Genomic DNA, 16307 nt, shown 5'->3' on the forward strand with positions numbered 1-16307 from the left:
TAATGTAATAACTGTTTCATATCCTTATATTTTTCGTATGTAACAGATCTCTCGGCATCGCTATACAAAGATGACATTTGAAAACATTAATTCCACTTGGATATCTCCCGCATCACTATACCTGCAGGAAAATTCTTCATACCATCGAATGCCCCCTTTCATGCTAAACAACTTTTGTAGGAACATGTTTTCGATAACTTCACCCTGTAAATATATCCAATAACAAAGGTACTGTAAATAACCAGGCCATAATTAGTCCCCGTAGGTTCTGCTTTCCCTTGCAAATCATAATTTTCATCAAGGCTCGGTGCGAGCCTGTTTACAATGGTTCCTTCAATTGACTCATTTGCACTAGCTCGGCCTAATCCGCCGCTGTTCTTTTTCTTTTAATTTAACCGAACGAACCGATCCTTGTAAAATCCGTATGACACGACCGGTCATCGCAGGTACATGTGCTTACCTGATAGCCGGCCGCGGTGGCTAATGGTTTTCCACGGGAGACGTTTTCATACCTGGCGCATTTTTTTCGGGTAGTATCCTTTTGTCATTGTTCGTCTTTGCTGATTAGGACGTTCTGTCCTTTAGCAAGGACAGTATAAATACCCTGCCGATGTCAACGGAAACACTCATTCTGTGATCAGTGCAGCAGTGATCAGTGCGAAGACCTCGGCGAATTTTCTCAGTTAATTTTCCCAGTGAAGTATAGTGAGAATTTCTTAGTGAACTAAAATGGAATGGTACGTACATTTTTGCTATATTCTTCCGCGAACATTCTTCAGTCACTTGTTTTGATTAATGTTTTCCGTGTGTCGGGTATAAGAAAGACAATTTATTTTTACGAATTTAAATATTTATAAATAAAATATATTTTTCATCGAGATATGAGTCAACCTCTATTTTGGCCGGATACGGAGAATTCTCCCTAATTGACGCTCGGATAGTGCACGAAGATGGACAAGTCGTGAAGAGGAGATCCGATTATTCAAATTTGTAAATTGAAATCTTGAAAATTAGAAAATTTAAATACTAGATAATTTAAAAAATGTACATTTATATATATAGAAATCGGAGAACTTAAAAATCGTGAATTTGTAAATCAAAGAATTTAGAAATTAAAATGATAAGATTTAGAAAATTTGGGAAGCAGATGATTTAAAAATTTGTAAATTTAAGAGTCGGAAATCTTAAAAAGCGTAAATGCAGAAATCAAACAATTCAGAAATCGAAACGGTAAGAACTAGAACATTTAGAAACCAGTTGATAACAATTAAAATTTCAGAAAACTGAAAAATCGTGAATTTATAAATCAAAGAATTTAGAAATTGAAATCTTAAAAATTTGATCATATAGAAATCAGCTGACTTCGAAATTGTAAATTTATAAATCAGAGAATTTAAAAACCGTCAATTTGATTTGAATTGGAATTGGAATCTTAAAAATCAGAAACTACAGAAACCAGATAATTTCGAAATTATGAATTTAGAAGTATGCGCATTGAAACATCGTGCCATTCGAAACGGATGGATCGAGAAATTGCAAGTTTTTCGGAACGGAAAAATGTGTTTAATCCTGGCGTATAGATATTTCCAATCTATTCGCTTATAAAAACGAGTCGTCTACAAAGTTGTCGATTCACCGATAACTATAAAAACGAGCCGCGAGGCTCGAGTAATCGTGTCTCCTCTTCCCAGATTGTCCATTTCTGTGCGTAATCCGAGCGTCAGTTAGGGAGACATTACTGTATCTCCAAACGTTTCTGGAAACTTGATTCGATTAAAGCTTCCGTCGTTTAATATACCGTTTAATATTACGTGCATACTAATTAATTGTTTCTTTTCGTTCAGTTCCAGAACTAATACTGAATCCTGCATTGAGTGGGGCTCCATAGAAGGTGGAGAAATCGAGTTCGAGTCTCTGACGGAGGATACTTTGGAGGGAGCATTACAAGTAATAAGGAAAAGCTTTTTCCCCAACGAGAGCATCTGCAAAGCCGTAAATCTGATATCGGCGCCTTGTAGCGTCAGAGCGCTCGAGGAGCTCTGTGTGGAAATTGCTAAAGACGGTGTCAGCATTGTTGCAGTCGACGTCAAGACTGGGGAAGTTGTTGGTGTTGTTCTCAATAAAATTAAGATATTGAGAGATCATCCGATGCCGAGAGATCCTGTAACTAACCCGCGACGTCCGTGTGGGCGCCCACCGTTTCGTCGACATCGCCCGGTCCTCTGGCGACCTTGCCAAAAGAGTTGGCTTGAAAGATTCAAGGATAATTGCGTACATCACCGGGTCAGGGGCTACGTAGATTTTCTGATTGCTATACACAGCAAGATAAATTTATTCAAATATTATAATATTGATTGTATTATGGAGTTGATGTTCCTGGCTACGCTGCCGGAGATGCAGCAGCGAAAAATTGGCGAGGGCTTAGTGTCCGTGTCCGTGGAGGTTGCCAATGCGCTGAATAATGGACAGCAAGTGAAAGTACCGATATCTGACACTGGAATTAATAGCGTGATCCATAATTTTCTGAGCATACCGAAGTTAGTGACTGCAATCATGACTTCCAATTACGCGCAGATCATCGCGAGGAGGTGCCGCTTAAAGGTCTTGGAAAGGATTAATTACAGGGGCTTTCGTTATAGTGACGTATCGTTCCGCAAGAGAATAGGGAAGGAGCATCGTGACTTCACTGTTGTAGCCAAGAAAATAAAGAACTAATCGACGGTTCAGAAGATATCGCAATGTCAAGAAAATTATATTTTATTTAGTATTTGCTTGTATTTAACAGGATTTCTATAATTTCGACCGAAATTGTCAATTATTATCTTCGAAATTATCATCTTTGAAATTATTAATTCTGAAATTATCATTTTCGAAATTGTTATCTTCAAAATTGTTATCTTCGACATTGATATCTTCGAAATCATTATCTTCGAAATTACTATCTTCGAAATTATTACCTTCGAAATTATCCCAGAAATTATTCTAGAAATTATTATTTTTGAAATTGTTATCCTAGAAATTACTATCTTTGTAATTGTTATTCTAGAAAGTGTTGTCTCCGAAATTGTTGTCTTTGGAAATATAATTCTCGAAATTATTATCTTTGAAATTATTATCCTTGAAATTATTGTCATTAAAATTATCATCGAAATGATTGAAATAACACCAATTGGCTAAAATATATTCGCTATGCAATCTCGTCGATGTAACACTTATCAATGAAAAGTGTAGAAACAAAACAATGAAATTTATACTTTTCTGCCAGGTTTCTCGTCGTTTCAGCCACTTCATGAAGGAACGGAGATCAGGCACTCGCGATCGGGCACTAATACTAAATAATCCAAACGGCGCGAAAGCGAAGATTTCACCCTTTGAAATGTATCTAAGAACACCATTCTACAGTTTTTTTTGTTAACAAAGTTACGGTATTTTGAATTTCAGAATTTCATTCGGAAGAGAATCCAAGGTGCTATACGATGGCAAACAAAAATCATAGATCAATACTTTCGGGCTCATTCGAAAGGGGAGACTTCGTTCGTTAAAATAATTGTGATTGCGTTTGCCAAACAATTTTTTGAACCACTCAGATCTATGCGAATATGAGAAATCGACAGGACGGAACCATTTTTATTTACAGTGCAGGGTATTAACGAAATAAAATTTATAAAACAGGAGAATTAAGATGCTACGAAACTGGGAAATTGGACTTCTAAAATGAGTAGAAAAACACCACCCTACGATATTTTTTAACGAAGTTATGGTATTCTGAATTTCGAAAAATGTTCGCCTAGAATTCCACGACCTCAGAAATCACATTAATCTTCTATACTTTTTTTCAAAACTGCTATAAATTTGCAACAAAGTATCGCAGATCAACGTTCTTGGATTCGTTGGAAAGGGAATACTTCGTTCCACAGAATCACGGTGATTTCATACGCCGGAGAAACGTTTCGAACTTATCAGAAGCACGCGAATTTGAAAAATGACCAACAAAGTTTCATTTTCGCTTATCGCTCGAGTTCCATCGAACCATTTTTCGTTTCGTGCGATTTATGGTGTAGTGCCGGCCGTGCGTAGAGCCAAAAATATTCGCGCTGAGTCGGAAATGTGATTATCATGTTCGCGCGACCTTTACGAAGGCGGCTGGCCACCCCCGGCCGCCGAAATTCAATTGGTCCAGCAAGTTTCGGTTGATCCAGCGAATCAGAATTTGGTGAAATATCGTTGGCGCACTTGTAACAATGACACGGAGTCACTACAGCTTCAGATGATCGCGATTAGGGCAAATTTCGCAGGAGTTAAACGATTACGCTGATTCTGGCTCGTGAGCACGCGTCGCGACGGATAATTTACGATTTTTCGATGATTTTTATGTCGAAATTATGAATGTCGGACAATTTTATTTCATAATTTTAATTGCTCCTGAACAAAAAATTTTCATCCCCTTTTTATTTTCTGCACGGTGAAACTGCCCCTTTAACAACGACATCCTGATGTTATCCCATTTTCTTGTATATTTTGCAAATTTATCAGGTATTAAAATAATGCGTATAATAAAATTTGAACTTTTTATCCCCTTTACCTATTTTTTTTTAGAGCGGAACAGCCCCTTTTTAATTGCGATATGTAGATGTTACCCTATTTTTGTATATGTTATCAAAATTCTCATGACATTAAAAAGCTGTTTATAACATAAATTAAATTTTTCATGCCTTCCTTACTTTCTTCAGGGTGAAACTACCGCCTTAATAACGATGTCTAGATATTACCTATCTCCATGTTTATTTCTAAAATTTTACCGTATATTAATAAAATATTTGCAGTGAAAATTAAATGTTTCATCCCTTTTTATTTTTCGTAGTACGAAACTACCCCCTGAATGAATGTGGTATCTTGTAGATGTTTCCCTCTCTGCATAATTATTTCTACAATTTTATTGGATATTAAGAAATTACTTCCAGCGAAAATTAGATTTTGCACCCCTTTTTATTTTCTTTGAGATAGAACTTCCATATTTTTAAAATTGCACCAGATATTAAAAAAATTTAAGATAAAAACTTAAAGATATTAAAAAATTGAATTTCTTTCCTTCGTTTATATTTTTAAGGGTAAAACTATCCCCTCCTTGCTCGAATGATATATATTCGATATGTACTAAATATTCAAAAATATGTTACAATAAAAATTGAATATGTTGTCATTTAAAACAATGCAGTCATATAATGTAACAAATATAAATTTTCTGTCTCGTGTAGAATTTATTAACGACAGAGTATGCTAATCAACATGACAATGAAAGAAATCGTATTTCAAGGGGTTAATTACGTCGGAGAATCTGTAAAATTTTTTCTCCGAGGAATTTATAAATAGCCCGAGGCTATACGAATATTAAAAACTTTATAATGAAGGGATCGGAATAGTTGAATTTTGTGGAAGGGTAATTATTCCTCAGACGAAGTTTGGTTGTTGACAGGAACAGCGATTCTTCGAACGAAATTTAAAATAAAAATTGAAATATCATAAGAATTTTATATTGTTCAACATTGTTGATAATCATATTTTATCAATTTATAATGGTAAATAATATAAATTATAACAATAGTAAGTTCTAGCCAGACCACATAGCTTATGTTAATTTTATAGCAATTACAATTTGAACGACACCAGTTAATGTTAGATTAATACGAATTTTAATTTCAGCAATGCGAATGCGAAAATTTACAGCAATTTGAATTTCGATGATATTAAATGATATGTTATTAAGGAATTTCAATAAAAGCAAAATGTCGAAGAATTTTCAGAGTTGTTGTATACTGTTGATAATCAAATTTCATCAATTTATATTGTCAATTGATTGTACAAAAAATTAAAATATACACGCGAATATTTACGCTAATTTCACGCACTATATTCTCGACATATGTAAATAACAATCTCAATCGCCTCTCACTTCTCAATCATCAGCCGATCATTGAATACATTGATTTTCACTTCTCTCGCATCATTCGATTCCGCAGTTATATCAATTATACAATTTTAATTAAAATAATCCCGAAAATATTATATAACTAATTAAAAATTGTTTCAATTATTGTTTTCATTCGTGATACACTAAATACGTAGCTTTCTCGTTATTAAATAAATGAATTTCCTTGTATATCAATTATGGAATTTATATACATCCATATTTCGGTTTCGTGAAATACTAAATAGAATTGATTCTCATATTATACAATAATTGAATTTTCGAACGTGATAATTATGGCATGGAACTCTTGGGAATTATAGCTGTGTTTGATTATTGAAGCACATTAGCGAGCCGAGAGATGACCAAGCAATATTAATTATGATTTCGAAAGTTTTCTTTTCGAAAGAAAATTACTGCTATATTTTTAGACACAATTTTTTTAACTTTATATTTATGTATATATGTACAAGAAAACTTTAATTCTGAAGATTTCTACTTAATTACCAATGAAATAATTATCAATTATGAATGATTTGAAAATTAAATAAACATGGAGACAATCTTTAACAAAAATGTACGTGTACATATCCATTTATTACTAATGATTTTATTCTCCACGATCTTCATGAAACTTCTTTGAAAATAGGTTTTAATAATTATTTCATATAAGTTCGTAACTAAAATAAATATTATAATTAAAATAAATATATTTATTTATGGAAAATGTTTTCTGTTCTTGATTTTCACGTAACTTCAACCAATGTAATATTTAATTATCATTACACATAAATTCAATTTAAATGAATGTTGAAATAATCGTAAGAATAATACGCGGTTGTATTTGTTTATAGAAGGTGATTTTCTCTCGTTAATTTTCATCGAACTGCAGAGGAAATAATAATAATAATTATTATTATTATGAACAAATTTCATTAAAATAGTTCCCAATTATTAAAAGGAGAATACGTTCGATAATGAATTTCTCCTGACGAATTGCACAGAGATTATTACAACAACAAATGTATATTTTATATAGACATGTAAAATCAGTGGCCTAATCGAAGCTTATCAAACATTCACGAAACCAGTACGAAATAATCCTTGCGCTGATAGCTGGCTCATTATCAATCCATCAAATCCATAATCCCCTATGCAACAAATACGACGTGAACTCGAAAGTCGATCATTCTCTTTCTCGTCGATCAATACCGTTGAGAGTTTCGCAAAATTTTCCGCGAAAATCTCGCATCAAACATAATTCCGCTATTCGAGTTTAGTTAAATGTGAATTCGAGCCGAATGATTTCGCACGATCCATCAAATGATAAATGTCGTCGACTGTAGAAATACTATACATTAAAAAATCACAGCAGAAGCTCAATGATTGTAAGAATCGTTGTAATACATGGCAGAATTCCGATACATGCAAAATACAATTAAGAAGAAAATGATAGAAATATTAGAAACTTGACGAAATACAATAATCAAATATAAAGATAGTAAAATGTAGAAACTATATAAATTCAGTAATCAAATGTAGATATATTCAAATATGGATACTATTTATTATATATTACTATATATATTATATTTATTATATTATTATATTATAATATAGATTATTAATATACAACAAATATAAAATTTACTGAATTTTTGAATTCATGTAGCTTCTACATTTTAGTATTTTTATATTTGGCTATATGTATAAACAATATAAATAGAGTATACGTAATAAATAAAGAAATATTAAAAATATAAAAACTGCACGAATGTAATAATCAAATATAGAAATACTAAAGCCATAGAAACCACTAAAATGCAACTGGCGAATATAGAAACACTAAAATATAGAAACTACGTAAATGGAATAGTCAAATACACAAGAACTAAAAATTTAAAAATTATGAAAGATGCAAAATAGGGGAAAACTATAAAAAAAGACCGGTGTAAGTTGTGATTACGAAAAATATAGAGTCTACAGAAAATGCAATAGTCAAATATACAAGTACTAGAAATTTAAAAATTGTAAGATATGTAAACTGGGGGAAAACTATAAAAAAATACCCGCTGTAAATCGTGGTAGTACTAATATAAATGACAAATAAAATTAATAACTAATTACCAATGATCAAATATAGAAATACCAAAAATTTTAGAAAGTGTAGAAGATATAAAATAGGCGGGGAATATAACAAACAATATTATAAATGATAAAATTTTCGTTATCATCATTTTACACTTTTAAACATTACACGAAGCAAAATTGTGTAACTTAACAAAAAAAAAATTATTGTGTGTGTATTATACTATTTTCTATATTTAATATACATATAATTGGGTTGATGGTTTTAATCAATCATCTTCTCCTAATAGCATGTAATTACAGTCGCATTACAATATTCATCATACTCCAATCACAATCACAAATGGCGAGTTCTAATTACATTACAGCCAATATCGTATAATATTATATGTACATAGTCACCTTGTCACCGTCCACTCACCACAAACCACATCCAGTCTCTCACGAAATCAATATTAGCTTATAAGAAATTTATATTTCGACAACAGGAAACAATAATACCTCTCATCATATTAGTTTATGTCAATTTAACAGCAATTTGAATTTTAACGACACTAATTAATGTTAGGATAATATGAATTTTAAGTTCGAGAATATAATATTTTAATATATATAATAACATATATAATAATAATTTAATAATATTTTTTGTAGAGAACTTCAACTCTCATGATATTAAATAATATTTTTTGTTCAGGTATTAAAGCTCCAATAATATTGAACGGAATTATAATAACATCGATACGAATTTTATATTAAATTTATGGGATATATGATGCTCAATGTTATATTTTCATATGATATTGTTTAAAATTGTCTCATATTGTTCTTTTTAACAATGTTTGTTATATGACGTACAATGATTATTTATTGATATCACATTTATGAGGAATTTAGATATCAATAATTACTATCGCATAAATAACGATAACTAGATTGTTGCATCATTAAAATATTTGAATAATACAACGAGGAACTCAAATTTCCATGATTTTAAATAATGTTTAATTTATTAGGAATTCCAGGATCAATAACATTATACACAATGTAATCGTACTAAACCATTCTTATTAGGTTAATGCATAATTTAATACGGTAATAATGTATTAAATGCTGCAGCAATAAAAAAATATAAAAAATGTAAATTTGATAATATTATTAATTATATATATTTTATATATAAATATATATATATATATATATATAATTAATAAAATATTATTAAATTAACATTTTTTATATTTTATAATATATAATTATAATTATGTATATATATATATATATATATATATATATATATATAATTATACTATATAATTATACTATATAATATACAATATAATAATTTAGTATAATATACAGTATAATATATATATGGTATATAAATATATATATATATTATACTGTATATTATACTAAATTATTATATCGTGTATTATATAGTATAATTAAATACATTTATACTGTATATCATACTAAAAACTGTACATTATATATAATATAATGTAATACATTAAATACTATTTCTAGTATTTTACATAATTGCCAAAAGCTGAGTAATTAAATTATGTTACGTTCGCTATCAGCATAGTTATATTTATTGAATTTATTGCATTAAATACATTGTATCATCTTACGCGACATGATGAAAATGCCGCCAAAGTGAAGGCATCAATTCTCTAAATATTATGCTATGTGCTATAATTTTAAATAATTATATTCAGAACATTAATATGACGTTCTTTATGCTGCGGGCGAACGTGTTAAGCAATGATCCAAACGCCACGGGTTGAAATGACCTCGACGGTCCATAAACCAAAAATAATATTCTTCGTAATTGATCGCATTTTTTAATTCGAATCTTAACCGTTAGAAGCGATACGCAATTTCAATGCGTTCCTTTTAACGCTGCCAAAAACCTGTTCCCAGTCACGTCCCACCAAAATTGATATTCCCCGCCGTCGCCACAAATTTCCAATAAACTCGCCGCACCAACAGCGCCGCCGAAACCGAAGAAGGAAAACTCGATCGACACTCGCGTGTTTCCCGGTAACGAATCGTCGCTTTCGCCACTCCAACCACGAGTGCAAACACTACGTGGCTGCATCACCGACACCTTTAGGTGCTGGATCGGGGTGGGGTGGGGGGTCGTCGTTGGTGTTCGCTAAAGGTTGCCTCTGTGTTGTAAATAAACGGCGCGACCCGATCGTACTGAAGATAGAAGCCAATCATCCAGCAGGATTTCTGGTTTCCTTTAGTTCCGTCCCCCTCCACCGCTTTCTTCCGTACCTTATGGAGCATAGCAGTACTATCCCCCCCCCCCCAAAAAAAAAATTTGCCGGAAAACGATATTCGGAGTACGTATAGACTAACGGTCGTAAGACGTTGCCCGCGACCATCGAAACCGTCTTCCGACGGTTAATCCGATACATGGAGTTGCGAAATTTCAGCGACACGGTTGTTTTTATGTTTCTGGTCTCCTGACTTCTGCGAACGGCGGATTACGATCGCCGGATATCCATCTCGGTGGACGTAGAATAAAGCAGACCCGATTTTCTGAAGCTTCGCAGATTATGGTATTCGGAAATAAAAGAATTTCGTAGCTTGCTTTCAAGAGCCTTTTAGAGTGTAACGTACGGAGAATCTTCCCACGAATTTTTTATATTCCCTCCTGAAGGCATACGCCAGGCTGGCGCCAGCCAGCCGGGGATTCATTTGTATATCGCGAGTCGAGTACCTCCGAGAGAGTACGACGACGAACATTTCTGGAGTCGGACCACATAGGATCATCCCCACTACCATTTTTCCACAGAAAAACTGACTATATAAAGGGCCCAAACGCGACCGGGAATTGGGCTAGTTTCGAGTCATTCGTCGACGCGGAAACATTAGTAACATCGAGTTTCAATTCTTCTTCCGCGAAAACTTACTTACAGTTGTAAAACCCAACGCGTAATAATTTAGTTTTTACCAGTTTTCTTTGGTTTCAAGTTTAATCATTTCCACCTCCTGTTTCAAACCAGTAGTTGGTATAACCCACCAAGATATATCTTAACCGCTCGAGGTATATCTTTATTTCTTTTCTAACCCTAATATCAATTTCTCCAAACACCTTATCCTAATTTTAAAGGTAGCTACCCGTGTCGAAATAAACATCGGCTGGTCTACGCACCTCATCCAAAAATTCCAATTACATGCAACCTCCGGCCACCCAAACTGCCTGGCCCTCGGCTCGTAACAAGAGCATGATAAGACGAGTAGTATTGTGGTCATTTAATCCTGAGATAGTAGCGTCTGAAAGCAGAGGAACTTAAATATTTTTGATAAATTATTTTCGTTTAATTTTAAATAGAATCGTACGTGTTTTGATGAAGGGCGAAGAAACGAATCCAACAAGTATAATGATTGAATACTTTCGATTGTTTAACCTCGATATGTTTGCGTTTGAAAGTTGATTACTTAATGTTTCGGACACGATATTGTTACAAGAATTATATCTCTTTTTTAATGTTTATGATAATATTGTTACGGCGACTTGTCCAAATCAAGTGGCTGTAATGTGAAACAGCCCTGTTGTGAACACCTCCTTAAAGAATAATAGAAGAGAGGGGTTGCCACGGAGGTGTGTTATCAACGGACAATCGAAGAGTCGGGATCGGACCGTCGAGCGGTCCAAAGATCTCAAACATAATTGAATTGAGTTGTATTATAGTTTATGTACTTTATTGTAAATAAAATGCCGCGACGCGAAAGAAATGCAGTAATTCGCAACAATATTATTGAATCAATTGTTTTCTCATATAATAAAGCACTCCTTAAAGTAAGTAGAAACATAAATTTTGTTTATTTATTGCACATGTCCTTTTGTATAATAAGCGATAAACAAGATAGTGACGAAATTTAACGTCACAAAAATAATCGGACAGTCCGTAGGTATAGGTGAACTAGTTTTTATCGATGGTATTATGGATAAAATGAAATATTTGGACATTTTTTAAAGAAAATTTAATTACAAGTGTTATAAATATGGGTGTACGTACAGTTTTAAGTTTTATTAGGACAGTGATCCTAAACACAAGGTCAGAATTGTACAGGAATATTTGTTAAACAATTGTCCAAAAGTACTGCATCCTTCTCCTCAATCGCCTGATTTAAATCCAATTAAAAATTTATGGGATCAACTGGACCACAAAATTCGTACAATACTTACAAAGACAACAACAAAGATAAAACAACGTTTGTTAGACGAATGGAAACGAATTTCGTCGGATTATTTAAATAAAGTCATCTGTAACATGCCCAAGCGATTACATGAAGTAATAAAACAAAAGGGTCAACCGACAAAATATTAATATTATGATAACGTGATTAAAAAGATTTTCATTTTATATAAAATTAATGTAATTCATTCACTGTCCGAATATTTTTGTGACGTTAAATTTCCTCACAATCTTGTTCATCGCTTATTATACAAAAGAACATGTGCAATAAATAAACAAAATTTATGTTTCTACTTACTTTGTATGAGAAAACAATTGATTCAATAATACTATCATAAACAATAAAAAGGAGCAATTGTTCTTGTATCAATATCGTGTCCGAATATTAATGCGAGTCACTGTATATATTCATTATACTCGTTGCATTTGTCTTTCGATGCTCTACAAGAATATCGGTAACAATATACAGAGTGTTGTATAAAAGTGTGCTGGAAACAGGAGTAGTCCTCAGGAGTAGTATCTTTTTTTCAGATACAAATATCAAGCGGATTACGAAAAAAAACCGAAAAAATGGACGTCGGATCTGTTGTACATACGAAAACCACACAATGGAGCGATAGAAAAAGACATATCCCTAGTTAACAATACATATGTAACAATAATTTAAACAATATTTATAATTGATTATGTTTTTCTTATTACATTGTCTATAATCATATTGTTCATAACTGATAATATTCTTTATTACTACTTTAGACAATATATTTGTACTACGTGACCTATAATATTATTTAAAAAAAATTGGTTAAGTAAACATTTTTATCACAATTAAATACAAAAATTACTTAACACGAAGATCGTCGTATGAAATTTTATATTCCAATCATATAATTGTAGTCAAAAATCGTAGGCAAATATTGTAGCTAAAATAGAAAAATATTGACATCCACAAAAAATAAGTACTTGGTCAATGAAAATATATAAAGTAAAATGTACAACTAAAATGTTTAGAATAAAATGTTCAAACAAACTGTTCGATAAACATGCTTAAAATAAAATGTTCAACTAAAATGTGTAAAATAAAGTATTCACAACCAATATGTTTAAAATGAAGTGTTCAAAATAAAATGTTCAACTAAAATTAACATCTACGAAAAATAAGTTCGAAACAATGCTTGTGTACGTCGATAGCGTCTGGTGTCGCATTTCGTATCGACAGCGCATTCAAATTCAGGAAACCTCGAAAACATGAAAACACCGATTTTCATAAAAGTCGCACGAAGTTGTGGATTGTGGCCAACTCTTTGAGCGAAAAGTGCGACGTGTGGCGTCGGGTGTCATCTGTCGAAGGAACGTGCAAACGTCGGAATACAAAAATTCTCCCCTCCACACTCTCGCCGATCCCATCGCACACTCTAACCGCCATTTCTGGCGCGGCTCCTATCGGGTCCCTTATTTCGTCGACGAAAAAATGGGGAGGTGGGTGAACTGGAAGAATGCAGTCTCAAGCCTCCGCGACCTAACCCAGTGAAATGAATTGGAGGATCGTGCCCCGACCGTGAAAATCGACGCCAGAAAAATATTTTCCTGGCCTTCGTGCTCCGGGCAACGAACGATGCCGATCTTTTGCGTAAGCCGCTTTCAGATATCTCGCAGAGTCGCTGAGATCGCTCGGTCCCCGAAAAATTCCGTTGGAAAAGTCGTTCGCCCATCGATAGCAAAGATTTCTCGCAGACGGAAGTGGTCACGATTTTTTTTCTTGCGGATTTTAGGGTCGAAGGTTTAGGTTAGGTGGACGGGTTTTTATGGAGCTTGGTGGATGGCGTATGAAATGGAGGGTTCGGGGTGTAGTGAAAAAAAAAGATTGCAAATTGAATTGATATTTTATATTGCTAGTAATAATAAAATTTTTTATTTCATTAAAAAATCATTCAAATAATTCAACAAATTATTTATTTATTATTGCAAATGATAAAAAAATATTTATTATGCAAATAAAATGTTATTTTTCATTTGGGTTTTAGAGAGGGACGAAAAGATTTAGAATACTATTTGCGCTGATATACATATGTATACTTAGTGAATAAATTTAGGATAATGTAAATTAAAGGGTTGGAACTTGAGTTCCAATATATCAATTACTAAAGAATTGAATTTGTATTACAAAGTTTCAATTATTTAAATCTCAAAATTTTAATTTTTTAAATTTTAATTTAAATATTAAGTTACACTTCTGCTTATGTCTACATGCTCCTATGTATTCAATAAATAGATTTTGGCTAGATTTTCTTTCTAATGTAAATTAAGGGTTGTTGACCAAGGTGATAATTACTGAAGGGGTGAATTCGGAGTGCATAGTTAATATTTAAAATAATTTCGAAATATTGATGAGTATTGATTTATTTTTGTCAATAGATTTAAGCTAGAACTCCATTTCCTTATAAATTTAAAGGTCCAGGGTTAATGACTGACGTGTATTAGTTACTGCTGAAGTAAATTTGGGGTGTAAGGTGAGTATTTTAAATTACTATGAAATATTCACGAATGCTGATTTCAGTCAATAAAGGTCCGGCTTCCCTTTTCGATGTGAATGGAATGGTCGAGGGTTAATGACCGATTGATCGTGGGCAAAGTGAACATTTAATACATTTCTATTAAATACGTTAAATAAATTTAAGTTAGCTTTCCTTTATTTTCTGAATCAGGGCGCCGAGGCTTGATGATAAAGATATCAACTATTGAAAGGGTGATTTTGAGGTGCAAAATTGACAGTTAAGATTATTCTAAGACACTCCCTGCGCTCTGATAATATTTTCTTGTCTACACGTATTCTGTAAGCAAGGGTTCGAGGTTCCCCTCTTGTACACAAGTTACCCAAAGGGGTGAGTTTGGGGTGCAAAGTTGGCAGTTTGTATTATTTTGGAAAGTTTGTTGATACTAATATTATTTATGTCATGTAAATTTCGGCTGGGTTCTCCTCTTTTTAATGTAAATCAGCTGGTTGCGGGGCGGTGTTGTACATCTAATTTACAGTAGGGACGAATTTTGGGGTGGAAAATTCACATAATTTTCGGAAGCTCGCAGATACTTACATATCTTTATTATGTAAGTTCATGTTGTACTTCCCTTTTAATATAAATCGGGGGATTGAGGGTTGAAGCTTCAAATGTTGATTGCCGAAAGGGTGAATTAGGGGTAGAAAGACTACGGTCTAAACTATTCCAAGATATTTCTTCGTTCTTAGAAAAATTAATTGACTAAATGTGTCGTAAATTAGCTTCCCAATATGCGTGCAAGGGTTGAGTGCGGTATGTTTAAGGCATCAGTTACTAGAAGGGTGAATTTAGGGTGCGAGGGTTTACGTAGTTTCCGAGGAGGTCGTAGACTCTATTTTTATGCGGGTACGTTTATGTGGTAGCCAGTAATTTTCATGACGTTGTAATGACCAGAACTATAATTCTAGGCAATCATAGGTCTGTTGAAGCTGGTGATACTTCTGATTCTAACCGCATTCCTGTTCTCTCTCGCTGCCGTAACACGGTTGATGGAGCTGACTGTCATCGTAATGTATCCGGTGCCCATTTTCGTGCTCAGACTATTTTCGAGAGTAGTCGTGAGTACATGTATAAAGGCAAATCTTACTTTCTGAAACATTCGCTCTTCCCATAAATCATCTTAATATTATGCTAATTTCTTAACATAACATTGGCTATTAACTTTTTAGTTTATCTAACAAGTAACTTACGTGGTCAGCATTAGTAAAATTAAGAAATTATTAATCACTGTCTCGAAACCATTTTTATGCAAAATAATCGAATATTCTTGGTAGTTGATTGTGACAATTTTTCAGCATTTTGCTAGTGGTTTTTCGGTTGATTTAGTAACTTCTGCGGTCGTCGTTAAAAAATTTAATATAAATTATATTATTCATAATCACTAAACCATTTTTATGCAAACTTCTGGTCAAAATATTTTAAAAGTTGATGGACAATTTTGTCGTGCCTCGCTAGTGACTTTTCAGTTTACCTAGTAAC

General features: G+C 32.9%; 1 protein-coding gene across 1 annotated transcript; it reads left to right on the top strand.

Moving 5' to 3' along the window:
* Nucleotides 1-641: 641 nt before the first annotated feature.
* On the top strand, nt 642-15922 carry LOC143262071 (uncharacterized). Its single transcript, XM_076528031.1, has 3 exons — nt 642-737; nt 1845-2271; nt 15737-15922. Exons 1-3 carry the CDS (start codon nt 730-732, stop codon nt 15920-15922), a joined length of 621 nt encoding a protein of 206 aa, XP_076384146.1. The 5' UTR covers nt 642-729.
* Nucleotides 15923-16307: the final 385 nt, after the last annotated feature.

The sequence above is a fragment of the Megalopta genalis genome, unplaced genomic scaffold (assembly GCF_051020955.1).
Source record: "Megalopta genalis isolate 19385.01 unplaced genomic scaffold, iyMegGena1_principal scaffold0085, whole genome shotgun sequence".
NCBI lineage: Eukaryota > Metazoa > Arthropoda > Insecta > Hymenoptera > Halictidae > Megalopta > Megalopta genalis.

What these genes read in the sequence shown, in the direction of transcription:
- LOC143262071 (XM_076528031.1), top strand. An exon ending in AAAGATTCAAGGATAATTGC is followed by an intron (nt 2,272 to 15,736) that starts GTACATCACCGG and finishes CTATAATTCTAG; the next exon opens with GCAATCATAGGTCTGTTGAA.